A 17,170-nucleotide genomic window follows, 5' to 3' on the forward strand; every position below is an offset into this window, starting at 1 on the left:
ATGTGAGACCGTGCGTCGTTTTGTCTCTTGTTGGGTAGGCAATGCGTTGTTTTTCTCTCCCGCAAGAGAGCGATGCGTTGATTTCTGGACAGCACCTCGGGTCCGGGCAGGTTCACTTTCATTTTGACACCCATCAAAGCTGCGTGCAAAATCACGTTTGCGTGATTTCTTCAGCCGTGATGCAGGTGATGCGTCAATTTCCCAGGCGCAATGCAGGTGGTGCGTCAAAAATCTCAGCCACAATGCAGACGGCTCGTGGTTTTTACAGCTGCGTTGCAGGTGGTGCATCAAACTTTTCCCTGCACGGCTCCTGTGCATGGATTCCCAACTTGGTTCCACCAGCTTCACCTTTCAAGGGCCCAGGGACTGGATAGTGCACCCCTTGGCAGGGTAGGAGTCTCAGCAGAAAGTCCAGTTGCTGGCAGAGAAAGTCTTTGATGACCCTGAGACTTCAAAACAGGAGGGAAGCTCAGTTCAAGCCCTTGGAGACATGTCACAAGCAAGACTATACCACAAAGCTCAGTCTTTGTCCTCTTTCAGGAAGAAGCAGCAACTGCGGGCCAACCCAGTAAAGCGCAGTCATAGGCAAAGTGGCAGTACTCCTCCTCCAGCTCTTCAGCTCTTTTCCTTGACAGAGGTTCCTCTTGAGTCCAGAAGTAATCTAAAAATCTGGGGATTTGGGTCCACTACTTATACTCCTTTCTGCCTTTGAAGTAGGAAAACTTCAAAGGAAAGGCTCACACCAGGGGGTTGGAGACTGCATTGTGTGAGAGCAGGCACAGCCCATTCAGGTGTAAGTGTCAGCTCCTCCCTCCACTCTATCCCACATGACCCATCTCAATATGCAGGCTACACCCCAGCTCCCTTTGTGTCATTGTATAGTGGAGATTCACAAACAGCCCAACTGTCAGTCTGACCCAGACAGGGAATACACAAGCAGGCAGAGTCGCATAATGGTTTAAGCAAGAAAATGCTCACTTTCTAAAAGTGTCATTTTCAAACTGAAAATGTAAAAAACAACTTCACCAAAAGATGCATTTTTAAAATGTGAGTTCAGGGACCCCAAACTCCAAATCTCTATCTGCTCCCAAAGGGAAAACGTACTTAAAAGACATTTAAAGGCAGTCCCCATGTTATCCTATTAGAAAGATAGGCCTTGCAACAGTGAAAACCGAAATAGGCAATATTTCAATGTTAGGACATGTACAACACATCCATACATGTCCCACCTTTAACATACACTGCACCCTGCCTATGGGGCTATCTAGGGCCTACATTAGAGGTGCCTTGCATGTACAAAAAGGGAATGTTTGGGCCTGACAAGTGGGTATGCTTGACAGGTCGAATTGGCAGTTTAGAAAAACTGCACACACAGACACTCCAGTGGCAGGTCTTAGCCATGTTTACAGGGCTACTCGTGTGGGTGACACAATCTGGGCTGCATGCCCACGAGGAGCATTTGATTTACAAGCCTTGGACACCTCTAGTGCACTTTACTAGGGACCTACTAGTAAATCAAATATACCAATCATTGAAAAGCCAATTACACACACAATTTACACAGGAGGTACTTGCACTTTAGCACTTTTCAGCAGTGGTAAAGTGCCCAGATAACAAAAACCAGCAAAAACAAAGTCCAGCACACAGTCAAAACATAGGAAGCAGAGGCAAAAAGACAGTGGAGACCACACCAAGGAGACCAGGTCTAACAGTGGGTCATTTCTTTGCAATGGGAAAGGTAAGCAGGATTGGGTCAAGTGTACAGGAATCAACAAAGCAAGCCTGAGAAATGGTGGCCAGCCTTAACGTAGTAAAGAGTAACATGATTTTCACTAAACTGTGCCTACAGAGCCCAGGCCAGAGTTCTTGGATGACCAAGACAGGCAAAGGTTCTGCTCTTTCAGTATCTAGCAGATACAGTAAACTCACTTTGCTGACTGAAGCCGGCATTCAGATAGGTTGAGTTAGGAGTTATTTAGGACATGAACTGACAGATCGTGGCTACTGCTAGTTAGATTGAAGGCCTCTTGCTAGAGGTCACAGCAGAGTTAATAGAGAGACGTGGTACAGTAGGAAAGGACCAGGCAGAAGAGATAGGGAGAAAAGTTAACTTGTGGATACATATATAAAGAGGTGTTTTCCACAAGGCTCAAAGATCAGGTAAGAGATGGGCTAAGACTGAACAAACTGAGAACCACCAAATCTGTGCCATGCTGCTAACTAAAACAACGGAAACAGTGTAAGTTTGCTTTTAACACATTAGATCTTTTTCAACACAAAATGCCATTCAGTACTAATAATTTAAGAAGAAATAGTATGGGAGAAAGTTCTAGTAGGCCAGGCGGATGCCTCCTCATGTAAATTTGAAAGAGAGTAGTTTCTGAAATCCAGGAAGTGTATTGGGCTCGCATGGAGGGGTTTTAAGAGAAGGGTAATTGGAAGCAAGCTGAGCCACTCTTGCACTGTCAGGGCAGCTAAGTAACAAGTGTTTCATCTTTCGTCCTCTCAAATACAAGTTTTCCAGGCTCAGCTTAGAGCCACAATTGAATTAAAGCTTGTCTACCTTTGGAAGACATCAGGAGCTTGAGAAAGAGTTGGGTCCTCTGCTCAAACCTATGGCTTCGTTTGTCCTAACAGGAGAATGTTGGCACCGCGATTCTGGGCTTTTTAAAAATGTTGTTTTTTTCTGTTCAGGGTGACAACTTTCATTCCTCCCTCATTCATGGGGTACATTTGTTCAGCAGTAGGTGGTATCCCTGTCTTTAAAATAAGAATAATGAAAAAGGCCACGGCTTCTGCTCATGACACTAATTCCCATTCTTTACTTTTCTACCCATTTCACAGCATTTGTGACTGCTACACCTCACCATATGATTTTCTGGGCCTTCTCTGCACACAGCATCCCACTACCCCTATGGTTAAGTTGATGCATGAAGTTGCCTATATATTGTAGTCCTTATTACAATAATAATTTGCATGTCTCTTGTTCACATAACCTCACCTGTTACACCGCCAGGCGATGTGTCCCCTAACATGATAACCGCACCTAGGTGGTCATCATGAATGAAACAAATACAGCTCCTACATAGACTCACAAAACAACAACCCCCTTAAGCCCACGAATCTTAGAAGATTTAGCTTGCTAACCTTGTAAATAAGGGCTTCACTGTCCACATAGGAATAGTAACCACAATGCAAATTCTACAACACATTTTTTCACTAACACTCTCTCTTTAATGATTGACCCAGGTTCCATTTTCATAAAGTGGAGACTTTCTGAATGACGGTCAGATACATACTTTTACAATTTGTTGCCATGAACAAGAGTTTTACTTTGTTGTAGTTCTAAGCAGTGATTAAGCACTGGAAGTACACGTCTGAGGCCACACTGACTGTGCAACAGTGGGAATGACTTCATGCCATGTTCTCACCTTTGGCAGATAATTTATGACCAGTTTACTTTATTAAAACCATACTGAGTCACTGCCAGACAATCATTACCTGCCAGGTCCTCAAAGAATTAAGGTCTTCAACTACACCCAGTTGACCTTTGTCTCATTTGCGGAGTCCACAAATAAGGAGGCCATTAAATATGGCCAGGCTGATCTGAGTTCCCATTATGCTATATCACTAATTCAGAAAGTACAGGTGGATGTCAACCAATTACAGACATTTTCAGCGCTAGACCAACTAGTTTGTGATGGTGTACCCTGTCTGTCAAATTCTAAATTGGACTCGAAGTATCCTAAATGCACTTCATGGGCCAATGACAACAGAAAGTTCCTCTGTCCTGGGGAAAGCATTAGCCTCTTGTTAGCTCCTGGCTCAGGTTTCACAGATTCACTGTATACTAATTCATCCTTCCAGCCAGCGTAAAGCCTTCCAACTAGGTTCTTGCTGACCTGTTCCTGGGCTTCTTTGCAAAGTCCCACAAGTGTATGGCACTCAACATATGCCTAGCTGAATTTCTCCTGGGTAGCCCCTCCAGCAGCTAACACATCCTGCAGCAGTGGTAGTGATCCACTCCCCAACACCTGGCATGCCTCATCTTGCTCTGCAGCTGGAGAGGAGACGATGGGTTTCATGACCTGTGCCTTCCCAAAATCTGCCCAATTTCACTCACCACCCCTCTCTGGTCTTTGCAAATCTGGGATGGTCCCAGTCTCCTCCTGGGAAGGATGTGTAGCATGTGCTATGGTTAACATTGCTGATGTGGTCCACACCAGTGAGGCTTCTCACTGTGGTACTAAGCCAAGGGCAAATGAACCATTGCCCAAAAGACAATGAAATCTCTGTTCCTATCGTACCATTACATCAACAATGGCCTTCTTGCCATTGATTCCTACCTCACCTCTGGTAAGCGGATACTCTGTGTCATCGCCACTGGCTATCGAACCATGCAATAATTTCTTCACGTTTGAGATGTGTCCTCTCAATCATAGTTTTGTGGGCACCTTTCTCCATCAGGGCAGGGACCCCTTTCTTTTGATACCTGCTTCCAAAACAAAAACTATGGTATTTGGATGGATATGCGTCAGGGCATCTGGGTCCCTTTCCTACATTCTTTTCCTCCCCTCTTGGGGTTGACTGCCATCCATAGTCAATACACTGCCTATGATTGGAGCCACTGATAGAGGGTCTTTCTTCTGACAGTGTCTCCTGTAATGTCCCTCTATGTAGCACCTATAACAAGTAAGCACTTGGTGGAATCTTCCTCCTACTTCTCCCTTTAATTCCTGACTAAGAGACCAATTCCCTTTGTCACTTTTGTTCAACCCTGGACCTCTGGGTATTGACCTGGCCCTTACCCTATGGTGTGAGACTAACCTGCTGAGTGTTTCTTTTGCCCTTAGGCTCTCACTTATGTCACTTTAGCCCTTTGGTAAACATATTAGCTAACCACATGTCAACCAAAACTACAAAACATGATGAATCCATGTTTCATATGGAACATGATCCACTCTCTTGTTTAAACCTCTGACGGTACTGACAACGTTTCATTACAAACTGTTTAATGAGAGATTCCTTCATTTGCTCATAGTTCATCTTTTCAGCCACAAGCATTCTGTAAATGACTGCTGTACCTTCCATAGGCACGCAGCTAATTAAATCAGTTGTCTTAGACACATCATTCAAAGCCTGAACGCTTCAAGTAGTCTCAAAGCTCACAACCCATTTCAAAATAATCTGGCCTTCTACATACATGTGCATAAGCACCTTTGGAACCTTTACAGGTAGTCTGGCAGAGTTGGAGGAGGAATTATCTTCTGCAGATGTCGCTGTCTCTGCTGCCATTCTGATTTATTTTTTTCTTTGAGGCTATCCCCTCTCTATACTTATTTCCTTTTCTTTCTCTCACATTTCTTTTTTCCTTTCCCTCTCCTTCCTCTCCCTTTTTCTTTCCTAATGGGCTTATTCTTCCTGTTTCTCCACCTCCTTTCCTCTTGTTCTTGCTGACCTAATCTCACCATCTTCCTCTCAAATGCCCAGGTGTTCTCGTCAACTTCAGCCTTAGCCTTCTGAGGCGCCATATGCAAGTTTATGGTATCGGTCAGACTTAACCCACTTCAGGGAAAGACTCCTGGATTCAGTGACAGTTGTACCCTTGAAATCGAGGTGAAGGAAAGGCTAGTGAAAACAGTGGAAATAAAATTTGGGCTGTGTCTGGGAAAATATGTGCTATGAAGCTAAGGCAGCCGGATGCTACAGCACTCCTTCCCTGGGTTCCTACTGTGGTAACCTCCTCAGTGTCATCATAGTTTCTTCTTTACCTCCATTTCCCTTTAACTGGTCCTTAACAAATCCAACAAGTAGCACCTTATCCTAGTTTACGGGAGTCCTCCACATTCACTTCAACCACAGATCTCAGAGGCTTATTTACAAGCCCCTGTATACCTCAGGAACTTCACTTTTATGATCGTCTGTCGACACACACTGCAGATCTATATCTACAATGCCACATAAAGCCACCCTGCATGGCTTTTCATGGCCTTGTAGATATGGAGTGAGACAACACAGCGCAAGTTGCTGTGTTGCATCACACTGCGATAGGGATCAAATCAAATCAAATCAAAAACATTTATAAAGCGTGCTACTCACCCGTGAGGGTCTCAAGGCGCTAGGGGGAGGGGGTTACTGCTGCTCGAAGAGCCAGGTCTTGAGTTGCCTCCGGAATGCGAGGTGGTCCTGGGTGGTCCTGAGGTTGGTGGGGAGGGAATTCCATGTCTTGGCCGCAAGGTAGGAGAAGGATTTCCCACCTGCCGTGGTGCGGCGGATGCGAGGGACGGCGGCGAGTGCGAGGTTGGCGGAGCGAAGTTGACGGGTGGGCGTGTAGAAAATGAGGCGACGGTTGAGGTATTCGGGTCCCTTGTTGCGGAGGGCTTTGTGTGCGTGGGTGAGGAGCCGGAAGGTGATCCTTGTGTTGACAGGAAGCCAGAGCAGGTGTCTCAGGTGGGCGGAGGGAGGTGTGCCATTGGTGTTATCATAGGTGTTCCCATTTGACACCCATGGCATTTGACACATTTCCAACTTTACAAGGTTTCGTAAACCTGGGATTGTGTTAAAAGCCTATGCCTCTCCAGGGGAGGCGTAAGGGAGGCACAATGAGGAGAAATAACATTATTCCTCCTCATTCTTTCCTCTTTCTATGTGTGCTTCATTCTGCAACACACATAGAAGAGGAAAAAACATCCATTGATTGTTTTTGTGCAGGAAGGTGTCCCCTCCTGTACAAAAGCAATAATCTGTACAATGCAGACACACATGCACCATGGTGCAAGGGTGCCTGAGTTGGCGCATGGCAGCCCAGTGTGTGCCAGTGCAGGGGGAAAGGACAGGAATGCGCTGTATCTCATAGATACGGTCCATTCCTGACCTTTCCTTTTGACGCAGGGCAGCACAGCAAGATTCCTTTCACCACTGCCCTGCACCAAAACCTTGTAAATGAGGCCCTTAGTGTTCAGTTAATACTATGTTTAAGGTGAACTTATTGCTTCATTCAAGACAGTTGAAACTGGAATCTGCTGATACCACCACTTGCCAACAACTGTCAGTGCATGAACCATCCTCTCAGTCTCTCAGCATGAATTTGCTTTTTATCTGCCTGTGTGAATGTGACTTAGTAGCGATGGTAAATGGTGTGCTAATACCTTTAGTGGTTGGTTTTGCAGTTCATAACATGAAGAGAAGCTGTTTGCCTCCTTTCAGCCTTATTCACTGCCAGTCACAAGCCTAGACATAAGTTGGCTTCTTCTGGGTGTTTCATGAACTGGGACCAGATATGGGCTTCTCTTCCAGGGCACTGTCTCCCCATGAATGGCAAGGCATACGTCTTCCCTCTCTGAGCAGGCAGACAGGCTTTAAGGCACTATTCTAGTTCCCAGCTTATGCAGACTTCAGATGATGTCCTTTCACACCTGGGAGACTGGCTATCATGCATATATCAGCCCAGGATCACTGCCGCTCTTCACATTCTCTACAAAGCACATCCTTGCTGCTCAAGAAAAACATGAAACTGGAATAAATAGGAATGGTTTGAATCCAAATTTTAAATTGATTTTCCAGACAAAGGGTGTTGATTCAATGTCTAAAGCCCTGCAACTGAACTGTGGTGGTTCCTTTTCAAATGTCACTTTCTGGCTGCAGTGCAGGCACAACATTTCTTCAAGCTGATGGCTCTCACAGTAATGATGTTGCTGGTTCACTTTAGGAGTATTCCAGAAAATTGGCAAAATGAGAAGTGAAGACTCTGCTGTCATCAGCCTTCCTGAATTATCTAACAGGGAAAGGCAAAAGGGCAGTCTCTAGCTAGAAGCCTTTGGAGCTTCAACAGTAGAATATGTTGAGCCCACCGTCTCTTCTACCGTCCACCAGATGACAGTGCACAGGAAGGACTAATCAGCAATCTCCTGCTAAAACGTTGAATGTTTAAGGGTAACCCTGCCTCAATTCCCCTCACTTTGTTGTCCTCTTTTCAGCTCCAGGAATGCAGACAATTCCCTTCTACTGTCCTAGGAACCTGTATCCCAACCTCCATTGTGTGCTATGTTAAACCAGGGGTTATCCAAAGTCAATCTCATCGCTCCCAGCAAGCAGACTGTCACAACACAGAGACGTTCTACCACTTCTACATACAGGCACTCAACACACACATGGGTTGTCAGTGCAAGAGTCTGCATATTACATGGAAGCTTTACATGCAAGGGAGCGGTAGACTACACTCCACCTGAGGAATAATCAGTACCATCAACAATCCACAAAAATGTTGGGCATGGTGCCTTCACAGCTTAATGCCAAAACCACCGAATATTAGTCCAATGTTAGTAAAGAAGGGGCACTTGGACCAAATTGACATGGACAGGCCTCAGTACCTATGATAGATTAACATGTCATGTCAGCTGGGCCCACAATATCAGGATACTGATTTCACACGCAGGCAGGTCACACAAGGCACAGGTACATACCCATTTACTGTAGAGGATGGACTCCTGTCCCAACAATACCCAAATTAGGAACAAATGTAGAGACGATTATCCTTTATGTGTGCTTTGCCTCATCTTGTGGTATAATCTGTAGATTAAATTACATATTTTGACCATTTCTGTTATTGTTTAGAAATGATTTCAAATCTTTCTGAGGCCAAAATCACCTACTCTTGATTTAGATCATGGTATCCTGAAGTAGTGCGTTATGATTAAATGGAAAAGAAATTCAAATTAAAAAGTGAAATCGTTTGTGCCATCGAGGTTTTACAACTGCAATGAGACCCATTTGAGCCTCCCTAATATTAAACTGTCCAAACTGCAGCTGTCAGAACGCAACAGTGTTCTTACTGCATTTTGGATACAGATGATATGTAACGCCAGCCCTTTATTCTCATCATTAGTCACCATGGGACGCCACGCCATTTTAAAATAACTGTGGCAGGTAGATTATGTCAGGGTATTTGACTGCTTTTTTAAATTGACAAATTGCTCAAATATGTCCAAAGTCTGAGAAGTGCGTTCTCATGGTCTCTAAAATCTAGCTGGTCAGACTGGGTAGAAAACCCGCTTTGAATCCTAGAATGCCAGGCATGAAAGAGCTCTCCAGTCCTCAGAGCTCTAACGTCTTCTTTTGTTTAGCTTTTTGGAATTGATTTCAAAACAGCCCACAAAAGACAAAAAAGTAATAAACAGTAACAACAAAGAGCGAAATGAAAAAAAAAGAATGAGGAGTTCACTGTAAATGTACTCTGGGTGTGGCATAGTAAACAAGGCATATAATACAGTTGTCATATTAATCCACATAGGGGAACAGACAGTGATGGACAATGGGGAACCTTTAGGGAATCACAGAGGAAATGACAGTTATTATTTAGTTCTGGTGATCTGTGTTGCGCTATCTTTACTCAAATACAAAATTGCATTTCACTTCATCTGGGCTAGACAGACTCACCTAATATACCTAACACTGCTATTTGGGCATCATGTGCATCCCATTTTTAGAATTAAATTAACATTTGCAGCGATCTAGGTAACCCAGTGGCAAACATCTGAAAACGACACTGTCGGCCAAAATTGCAGACGTTTCTTGCCTGCCTTAAAGAAAACATGTTGAGCACAATCTGAGCTTGCAGAGCTCTTCTTCATACATCACTCTGTCAGCACCCGCTGGGCCTACGAACGTTCCCAAAAACATGGAAAAACAGAAACAACTGAATTTCAAAACCACACCTTGCAAACATGCATTGTGCAAGGGCTATTGAAACTCACCATCTGTAGGTTGTTTCCCTTCTCTAAAGGCCTCCTTCAGCATTGCTGAGCCTTTGGTAGTTTATTTAAATACAACCTTCAATCTCCTTCAATCCTACCTTGCAAGATTGATTTTTTAGAATGGAATTAAAGTCCCTGAGCAGCCCAAGTCCCCACCTCTGTCCGAGTGCATGTATTCATCCGTCAGCCTCACCTGTGCAGGATGTCTGGCTAAAGTCCCACATTTGAAACAATTTGTGATTTCTGAAGTAGGTTTCTAAATCTGGAGTTGAATCCACTGGTAAAATCTCTTGCACCTTAGGTGTAGTATAGTGGAGATAATGCCACCAGTGGTCCTCTTTCGGAGTTAGCACTTCGTTTTGAAATTAGGTGATCTATACAAATTCCTCACTCTAAATCAAAACGCTTAAGTCATACTGGTGAGTTTTTTAGCTTCTCTGTTGCCTTCTTTTATAAACGGCTGTTTCTGGTATTTTTTATGGAAGTGCTTCAAGTTACATTTGATCTTTTTATTCATAATTTCCACAATTTGGGCTTTAAGGTTAATCCATGTTTAAGATATTTCTTTGAAAAAATTGTTTACATCCTTATGTTCATTATCACTTAACCATCCATATTCTGTATTTTCTGAGCTTTTTTTTTTTTAGATGGAAATTAATGAGTGTTTAACAGCCCACATGAAAACACCAGTTTTGTTTTTTCTATGCGTATGTCAATTAAAAGATAACTACAAAATATATTTATAGCCTGATGTCGAGGTGCGAGATTTTGAGTAATAATCTTATTTCTAGAGGAAGTGCTAAATTTTGAGGATGGCTCATCAATGGAATTTCCTCAACTACAGGGACCTTTTGGAATCCTCCTTTATGTAACTGAACTGATTTTTTTCTTGAGTTTCCTTGAGAAAGCTGAATACTACTGAATTTAAGCAATAATCTACTGAGTTACACCAAAGGGTAACAAATAAGTGAATAGTAATACAATTGTAAAGCTAAATTCTAAGGCTCTCATTTACAAGGATTGAAGCATTGCTGCGTTGCGGCAGTGATACATCAACATCACTTGTGCTGCATGAAAACAGCTTATGACACCAGGGATGTGCAGTATTTACAATACGGTGCACCATGGTCTAGGGTCCCATGATGTGTCAGAAATACTGACATACCTGAGGGAAGGATGCCGCAACACATCCTCCCAAAAAGTGACACATTGCTGAAGTTGGGCTTAGAACTAGCGCAACTTCAGCAATGCATCAAAAACATATTGGCAATGCACCCGTGCTGAGTGATGCAAGTAGCCTTATGTGTGGGGACCAATGCAATAATGTGTGAAATGTTGGAAAACTCACCTTTTACTCTATTTCATTGGTCCTGGATGTACAGTATGTGTGACGTATTGAGTGACACTGTCATGTGAGTGGATGCAAATATGAAGTATAATATAAAGTGGCAAATAATGCATTACCTACCTTTTATGTGTACTTATCTGTTGTGCTTTTTGAAGTATACCTGGCGAGACTTGTGGAACCATTTCTATATTGAGATGTGACAATACTGGTCTGTCCGTTCCATGGAGTACACAGCGTCTCATTGCATTGCTGCAGTGGATATCTCATGTGCCATGGTCCCAGGTTGGTCAAGGGGTCCAACAACATCATTGTTACATGTGTAGGCCTACTACTGGTTGAACGGATGTGATTTGATTTGTTATTACTGTGTTTAAAGTGTCTTCAACTGGTCAGATTCCTACTAAAATGCCATTGTGTCATTTCCTACGCCTGTGTTAAGGAGGTGTAGGAATTTTGACGCATTTCAGGCTGAAATCTCAAAGATGAGTCACACACTGGAAAACTTGTAAATATCACAACGTCAACCCTAAGTGAGTTTTTATAAAGGAACTCCTACCCTGCATAAATTATAAACTTTGTGGTGCAGCCGGTTCCAGTGAAGTAATTTTTTTATGCAGACCCAATGCGTCATTTTGTAAATATGGGGCAACATGGAGCAGAGAATGTGCCACTGATGTGTCATAAAAATGCCGCAACAGCAGCACAAGCTCCTTGTAAATATGCCCTAAATGTGTAACTCCTCACTTGGGGTGCGTGAACTTGCATTGCCTTCCAACTCTCCTTTCATGTGCTCCATTGCTTTCCAGCTAAAATGGAGCAAGATGAATCCTAACATGTGCATACATCGATCTATCAATCCATACATACATAAATATACATGCTGTTTGGGATAAAAATTAAAATCACTATTGTAAATACTGCTCTTCTGTGACTAGCAAGGCTGAGTTAACCATTAGGCAAAACAAGCACATGCTTAGGGCATCAAGGGAAGGGGGCACCACAGAAATTTAAAATTGCCAGATTTACTGTGGAATATATGGTGCAAAACTTCAAATGGTGCAGCTGAACCAGGTTCCACAAAAAGGAGCTTCCACAATAAATTAAAAAATACATACATATGCATACAATATTAAAAATAATAAAATAGTAATAATTGAGGTTAATGATATACATGAATCTTGACAATACAACAACATTAGAATCTGGCAACTGTCATACGGTGTGAACATTCTTTGCTGACCAACTGTGCACTTCACAAGATGAATTTGTAAGATATGAAGCAGCTGCAAAGGAAATGCTACCAGGTGTTGATTACAATGTAACCCAAACTTGCAAATGCATCAGAAAGAAGCTACCCAATGGCGGAGATGCTGCACCTGAAGTATACGTGAATGACAGAGATTAGTTTGATATCACCACCTTTGACACAATTGTTGACAAACTTGAAACTGAGATGAGAAGAGGAGAGATATACAAAGAAATAGCAGAGAGATTTACTTTTCTAAGTAATGTGCCACATAATGTGACTTCATTATCTAGTGAAATTGAAAGAAATTCTCAGTGTTGTTGAAAGCTGATTGATACTTTCCCAGAAGACTTGAACACTAATTTCTCAGCTGAGCTTCAGCAGTTTCACTAATATGTACGTCAGGTGTTCAGTGCAACAAAAAATGTAATACCAGGATTCAGTCATGCTGAACTTTATAAAATAATTGTAGAAGACAATATTGAGTGTGCCTTTCCAAATGTAGGCATTTGCTATCATATATTTTTAACCTTAATGGTCACAAATTGCTCAGCTGAGCATTCATTTTCTCAAATGAAGTATATTAAAAATCCCAACAGAATAACTATGTAACAAGGCAGGCTGGATGCCTCATCTCTGCTAAGTATAGAAGCAATTGTGTCAAGGAAGATTAGTTTTGAGGATCTGATCAAAGACTTTGCATTTAGAATAAGTAGGAGAAAACCTTTCAAATATAAATAAAGTTTAACTATGCAAAAATAAACATTATTTTCCATCTTAATTTAAGTTTTATTTCAATTTGAAAAATAAAATGTTATTTTACGGTTTATTATTGTTTATATTTTGAATTATCTATATATAGGGGCACCAAAATCTTTTAAGTGCTTATGGCCTTTAAAGGTCTTAATCTGGCCCTGGTGACCAGGAACTGGCAACATATCCAACATTATGCTTTGATTAATTATCTGCCTGCCAAATTCTATATTGTAATAATTTATGTAGTGGTAAAGCTAAATATGGTCAGTGGTTCCCTAAATTAGGAGGCAAGTTGCATGGAAAAGTAATTCAGCTTGCTTAGATGTGGTCATGTTTGCAGAGTCACCTGTAACAAATTGTTAATCAAATTCACAGAGCAAGAAGATATGCCATAAAAAGCCTGTCTTGACTGCTCAGGTCAGCAGATACTCTTGAACGAATGTACACACTCATGATAACACATTTTATAGGGCAAACTGAAGGACGTACTTACCTCTTTTGTTTCATTTTGGACCTTCATGTTTTCTGCAATGTATAGCACACTATCGATGACTTGAATAAATTCTGGCGAGTGCTCTGCAAGGGACGAGCTCGACAATGCACTGCAGCACTGAGGGCTTCGCCTTCTTCTCTGACTAGATCCTTGCTCTACGGGTGTGTTGCAGAGGTAACATTGCTGTTGCTCTTTGAAAACAGCCACCTCTCGACACTCTGGATACCTTTGTCTCCCAAAATAACTTTTTTTCAAACTTGAAAACCTTTGCTTGTCTGATGGTCTCCGCATCATGAGGAATTTTGGTAGGAGCTTCAGAAAAACTGCTTTTACCCATTTAGGCATGGTATGTGTTTTTGGAGTCCGGTAGTGAATGTTGATTGCAAATACAGTAACAACGATTGACAGAGTTACAAATATCATTGTAAATAATAGATATTCTCCAACAAGTGGAATAACTAGTGAGGTGGAAGGTATTGTTTCCGTTATCACAAGCAAAAAGACAGTCAAGGAGAGCAGGACAGAAATGCAAAGAGTCACCTTTTCTCCACATTCGGATGGAAGATAAAAGACTAAAACAGTAAGGAATGAAATAAACAGGCATGGAATGATAAGATTAATGGTGTAAAACATGGGAAGCCTTCGGATATAAAATGAATATGTTATATCTGTGTAGATTTCTTCACAGCAGTTGTATTTGATGTCATGCTTATAGCCAGAAGCATCCACTACTTCCCATTCATTATTTTCCCAAAAGTCCTTCATATCTACTTTTGAACTAATGATTGCTAGTTCAATTTTGGCTTTATCATAGGACCAGGAACCAAACTTCAGTGAACAGTTCTGATGATCAAAAGGGAAAAATGTAATATCCATTGGACAGGAGCTCCGGAAAATAGCTGGTGGTGTCCAGGTTATCATCCCATCATATTTAAGAAGAGCCTTTGTCTTTCCTTCAACTTGGAAGGCACCAACAGCACTGAAATCAGAGAATGAAAACAAACAGTATTCAAACTGCAAAACATAATAGCAAAAAGAAAGACATGGATATACATATTGAGTCTGTGCACAGAAAGAAACATGGTATGATTAAGGTCATAATTTAAAGACCATTCAATGCACAGGCTTATAAGTACCTACTTGTTATACAACACAATATCTGGTCTCCAAATTTTTTCTGCTGGCACACGGAAAAATTCAATTCCATCATAGTCAGGGGGATTCCATTTTAATTTGTAGTCATTCCAAATCTAAGTAACAAGAACACAGTGTCATCAAAATCCTGTATTTTGTTGGTAAAAGATACATTTGTAACAGCAATGAATCTAAAGAGTTCTATATACAGACTGCTACTTTTATAATCTCATAACGCTGTAGATCTAAGACATATAGATCTGATGGAATTCAATACCTGTCATGCCAGGGAAATGAATTTAAAAGGTGTATCCTTGGAATTCCAGGATTATAAGAAATGGATATTAAAACTTTATAAGAACAAAAAGGCCATCTGATTTTTAATGGTGGGAAAGTGGGTCTCTTAATATTAAACATACTCCTGCAGTCTGCAAAATCTAAAAGCACATACAAACCTATATACATACACTATATAATCTTCTTGGCCACAAAAATCCACCAATTTCATATGCCAACAGTACAAATAAATAGTAACAAACACAATTATTGTTTAAAATCATCCTTTCATTCTCAAGGTGTCTCCAAAGCTGTCATAATAAAAGATGTGCATTGTTATGCTCTAAATCCTTTATCAAAATTAAAAATAGAAACAGTAATAGAAATAGAAGTACCAGATAAGAAATACATCAATGGTAAGAGTAGAAGGTAACAAGCTTTATATATTAAAGCACAATGCAGAAAAATAAAAAGAAGTAAATAAAATATAAAAATACAAACTGAGCTAATACATTTGAAGAGAAGTAATACAGTACTGAAGAAATTATAATATCATTACTAGCCATTTTCAAATAACATTCAGTATTAAGTAGATACACTAATATCAGGTATATTCCACTACAGACAATGAACTGAAACTTCTGAGGTTTACAAAAAGAAAAGCTGTAATTTATCCTAGCAAAAGTGACAAAAGTCCACCAGGTGTGATCAGGCAATATTTTTGCATCTTTAAAGTTAGAGATAATATTTATTGACATGTGACACAAGAAAACTAAAACATTTTAAGTGCTATAGGTAATGAGCATGTTAAAGGTAATTACCAAATAGTTAGTTTACACAAATGGATGTCTGACAGAATATTGGAACAACAAGTATTGAGACACACAAATATTGAGTCAAAATATCAGTTACAAAAAATATTGTCTACCTATACTTACAATGGTATGTACAAAAATATCCGAACAAAAATATAGTTTAATATTAAATAAATACAAAGTATTGATTTTTGTTATATAGATACATATTAATATAATATACTATAAATATATGAAATAATATGTATTCATATATATAAATAAATATATACCCATATGTATAATGTAAGACTATTAATACAAATATACACATATATATAAACAATTAAACAATTTACATGATTATTAAAAAAAAGTAATAATTAATTAATAAATTAGAAAATGATAAGTTATTATTAAATTAATATACTATACTCCCACAAACCTAGCAGCTCACACTTAAAATATAACTAAAATAAATAAGTAGGACACAATTAATACATTTACTAATCAATTAAATAATTATAAATCTATTAATAATTGATTGCAATTAAATAATTAATAATACATTAATAATTATTATTCAATTATTACTTAATTACCTACCTGTCCTATACCTCTCCAAACCCAACAACCTGCACCTAAAATATAACTTAAAAAATACAGTAATTGTTCCTGGGAGACCGAGCTTGCTGAGGAACTGCATATCCCACTATAACCTGCACCAAGATGTGCTGACCTAGCCCTCCCACCTCCTGTTGAAGCGCTACTAAGCACGCCTTGAACCCGCTGCATCAGACATTGTGATCGTACCTGGGGCACCAGGCTTGCTGGGGGAATGGCATATCCCACGATAAACCTGCGGCAGGAGGCATTGACGTAGTCCTCCAACTAAAGAGCTAATAAGCATGCCTTAAACCCTCCGTGAGGAAACACCTGGTGGACCCGGCTTGCTGGAGGGACTGCAAATGCTGCTATAACCTGTGCCAAAAGGTGCCAACGTAGCCCTTCCACCTCCCACTGAAGTGCTAATAAGTGCTCTTGAGCCGGCTGTGTAGGACACCATGATTGTGCCTTGGGGACTGGGCTTGCTGGAGAGACTGCATATCCCACTATAACCTATGCCTGCAAGCACCAACATATCCATCCCACCTCCCACTGAAGTGTTATTAAGAATGCCTTGAACCCGCTATGCGGGACATGCACAGCCTGGGCAAAGCCTGGGCTAAGATCAGACCCATCCTTGAGCGTCACCCCCCTCTCCTTCAGTTTCTCACTGGACATCCTTTCCTATGCCGGTAAGCCTCTGCTGTTGCTTGTAAACTTCCTTGTGGCTCTTAGTCTTCTTGTTTTCCCACATTTGCTTTTGCA

At 40.9% G+C, this 17,170-nt stretch overlaps 1 protein-coding gene across 1 annotated transcript in view; it reads right to left on the reverse strand.

The window, feature by feature from the left end:
• CHRNA6 (cholinergic receptor nicotinic alpha 6 subunit) overlaps positions 1 to 17,170 on the reverse strand; it is a 297,310-nt gene that overhangs the window by 14,983 nt on the left and 265,157 nt on the right. Inside the window, exons 4-5 of the mRNA XM_069236624.1 lie at positions 14,736 to 14,845; positions 13,596 to 14,574 (exon numbers count right to left, since the gene is read on the reverse strand). Of these exons, the coding sequence (XP_069092725.1) occupies positions 13,596 to 14,574; positions 14,736 to 14,845 (1,089 nt within the window). The remainder of the gene's footprint in view (positions 1 to 13,595; positions 14,575 to 14,735; positions 14,846 to 17,170) is intronic.

The sequence above is a fragment of the Pleurodeles waltl genome, chromosome 1_2 (assembly GCF_031143425.1).
Source record: "Pleurodeles waltl isolate 20211129_DDA chromosome 1_2, aPleWal1.hap1.20221129, whole genome shotgun sequence".
NCBI lineage: Eukaryota > Metazoa > Chordata > Amphibia > Caudata > Salamandridae > Pleurodeles > Pleurodeles waltl.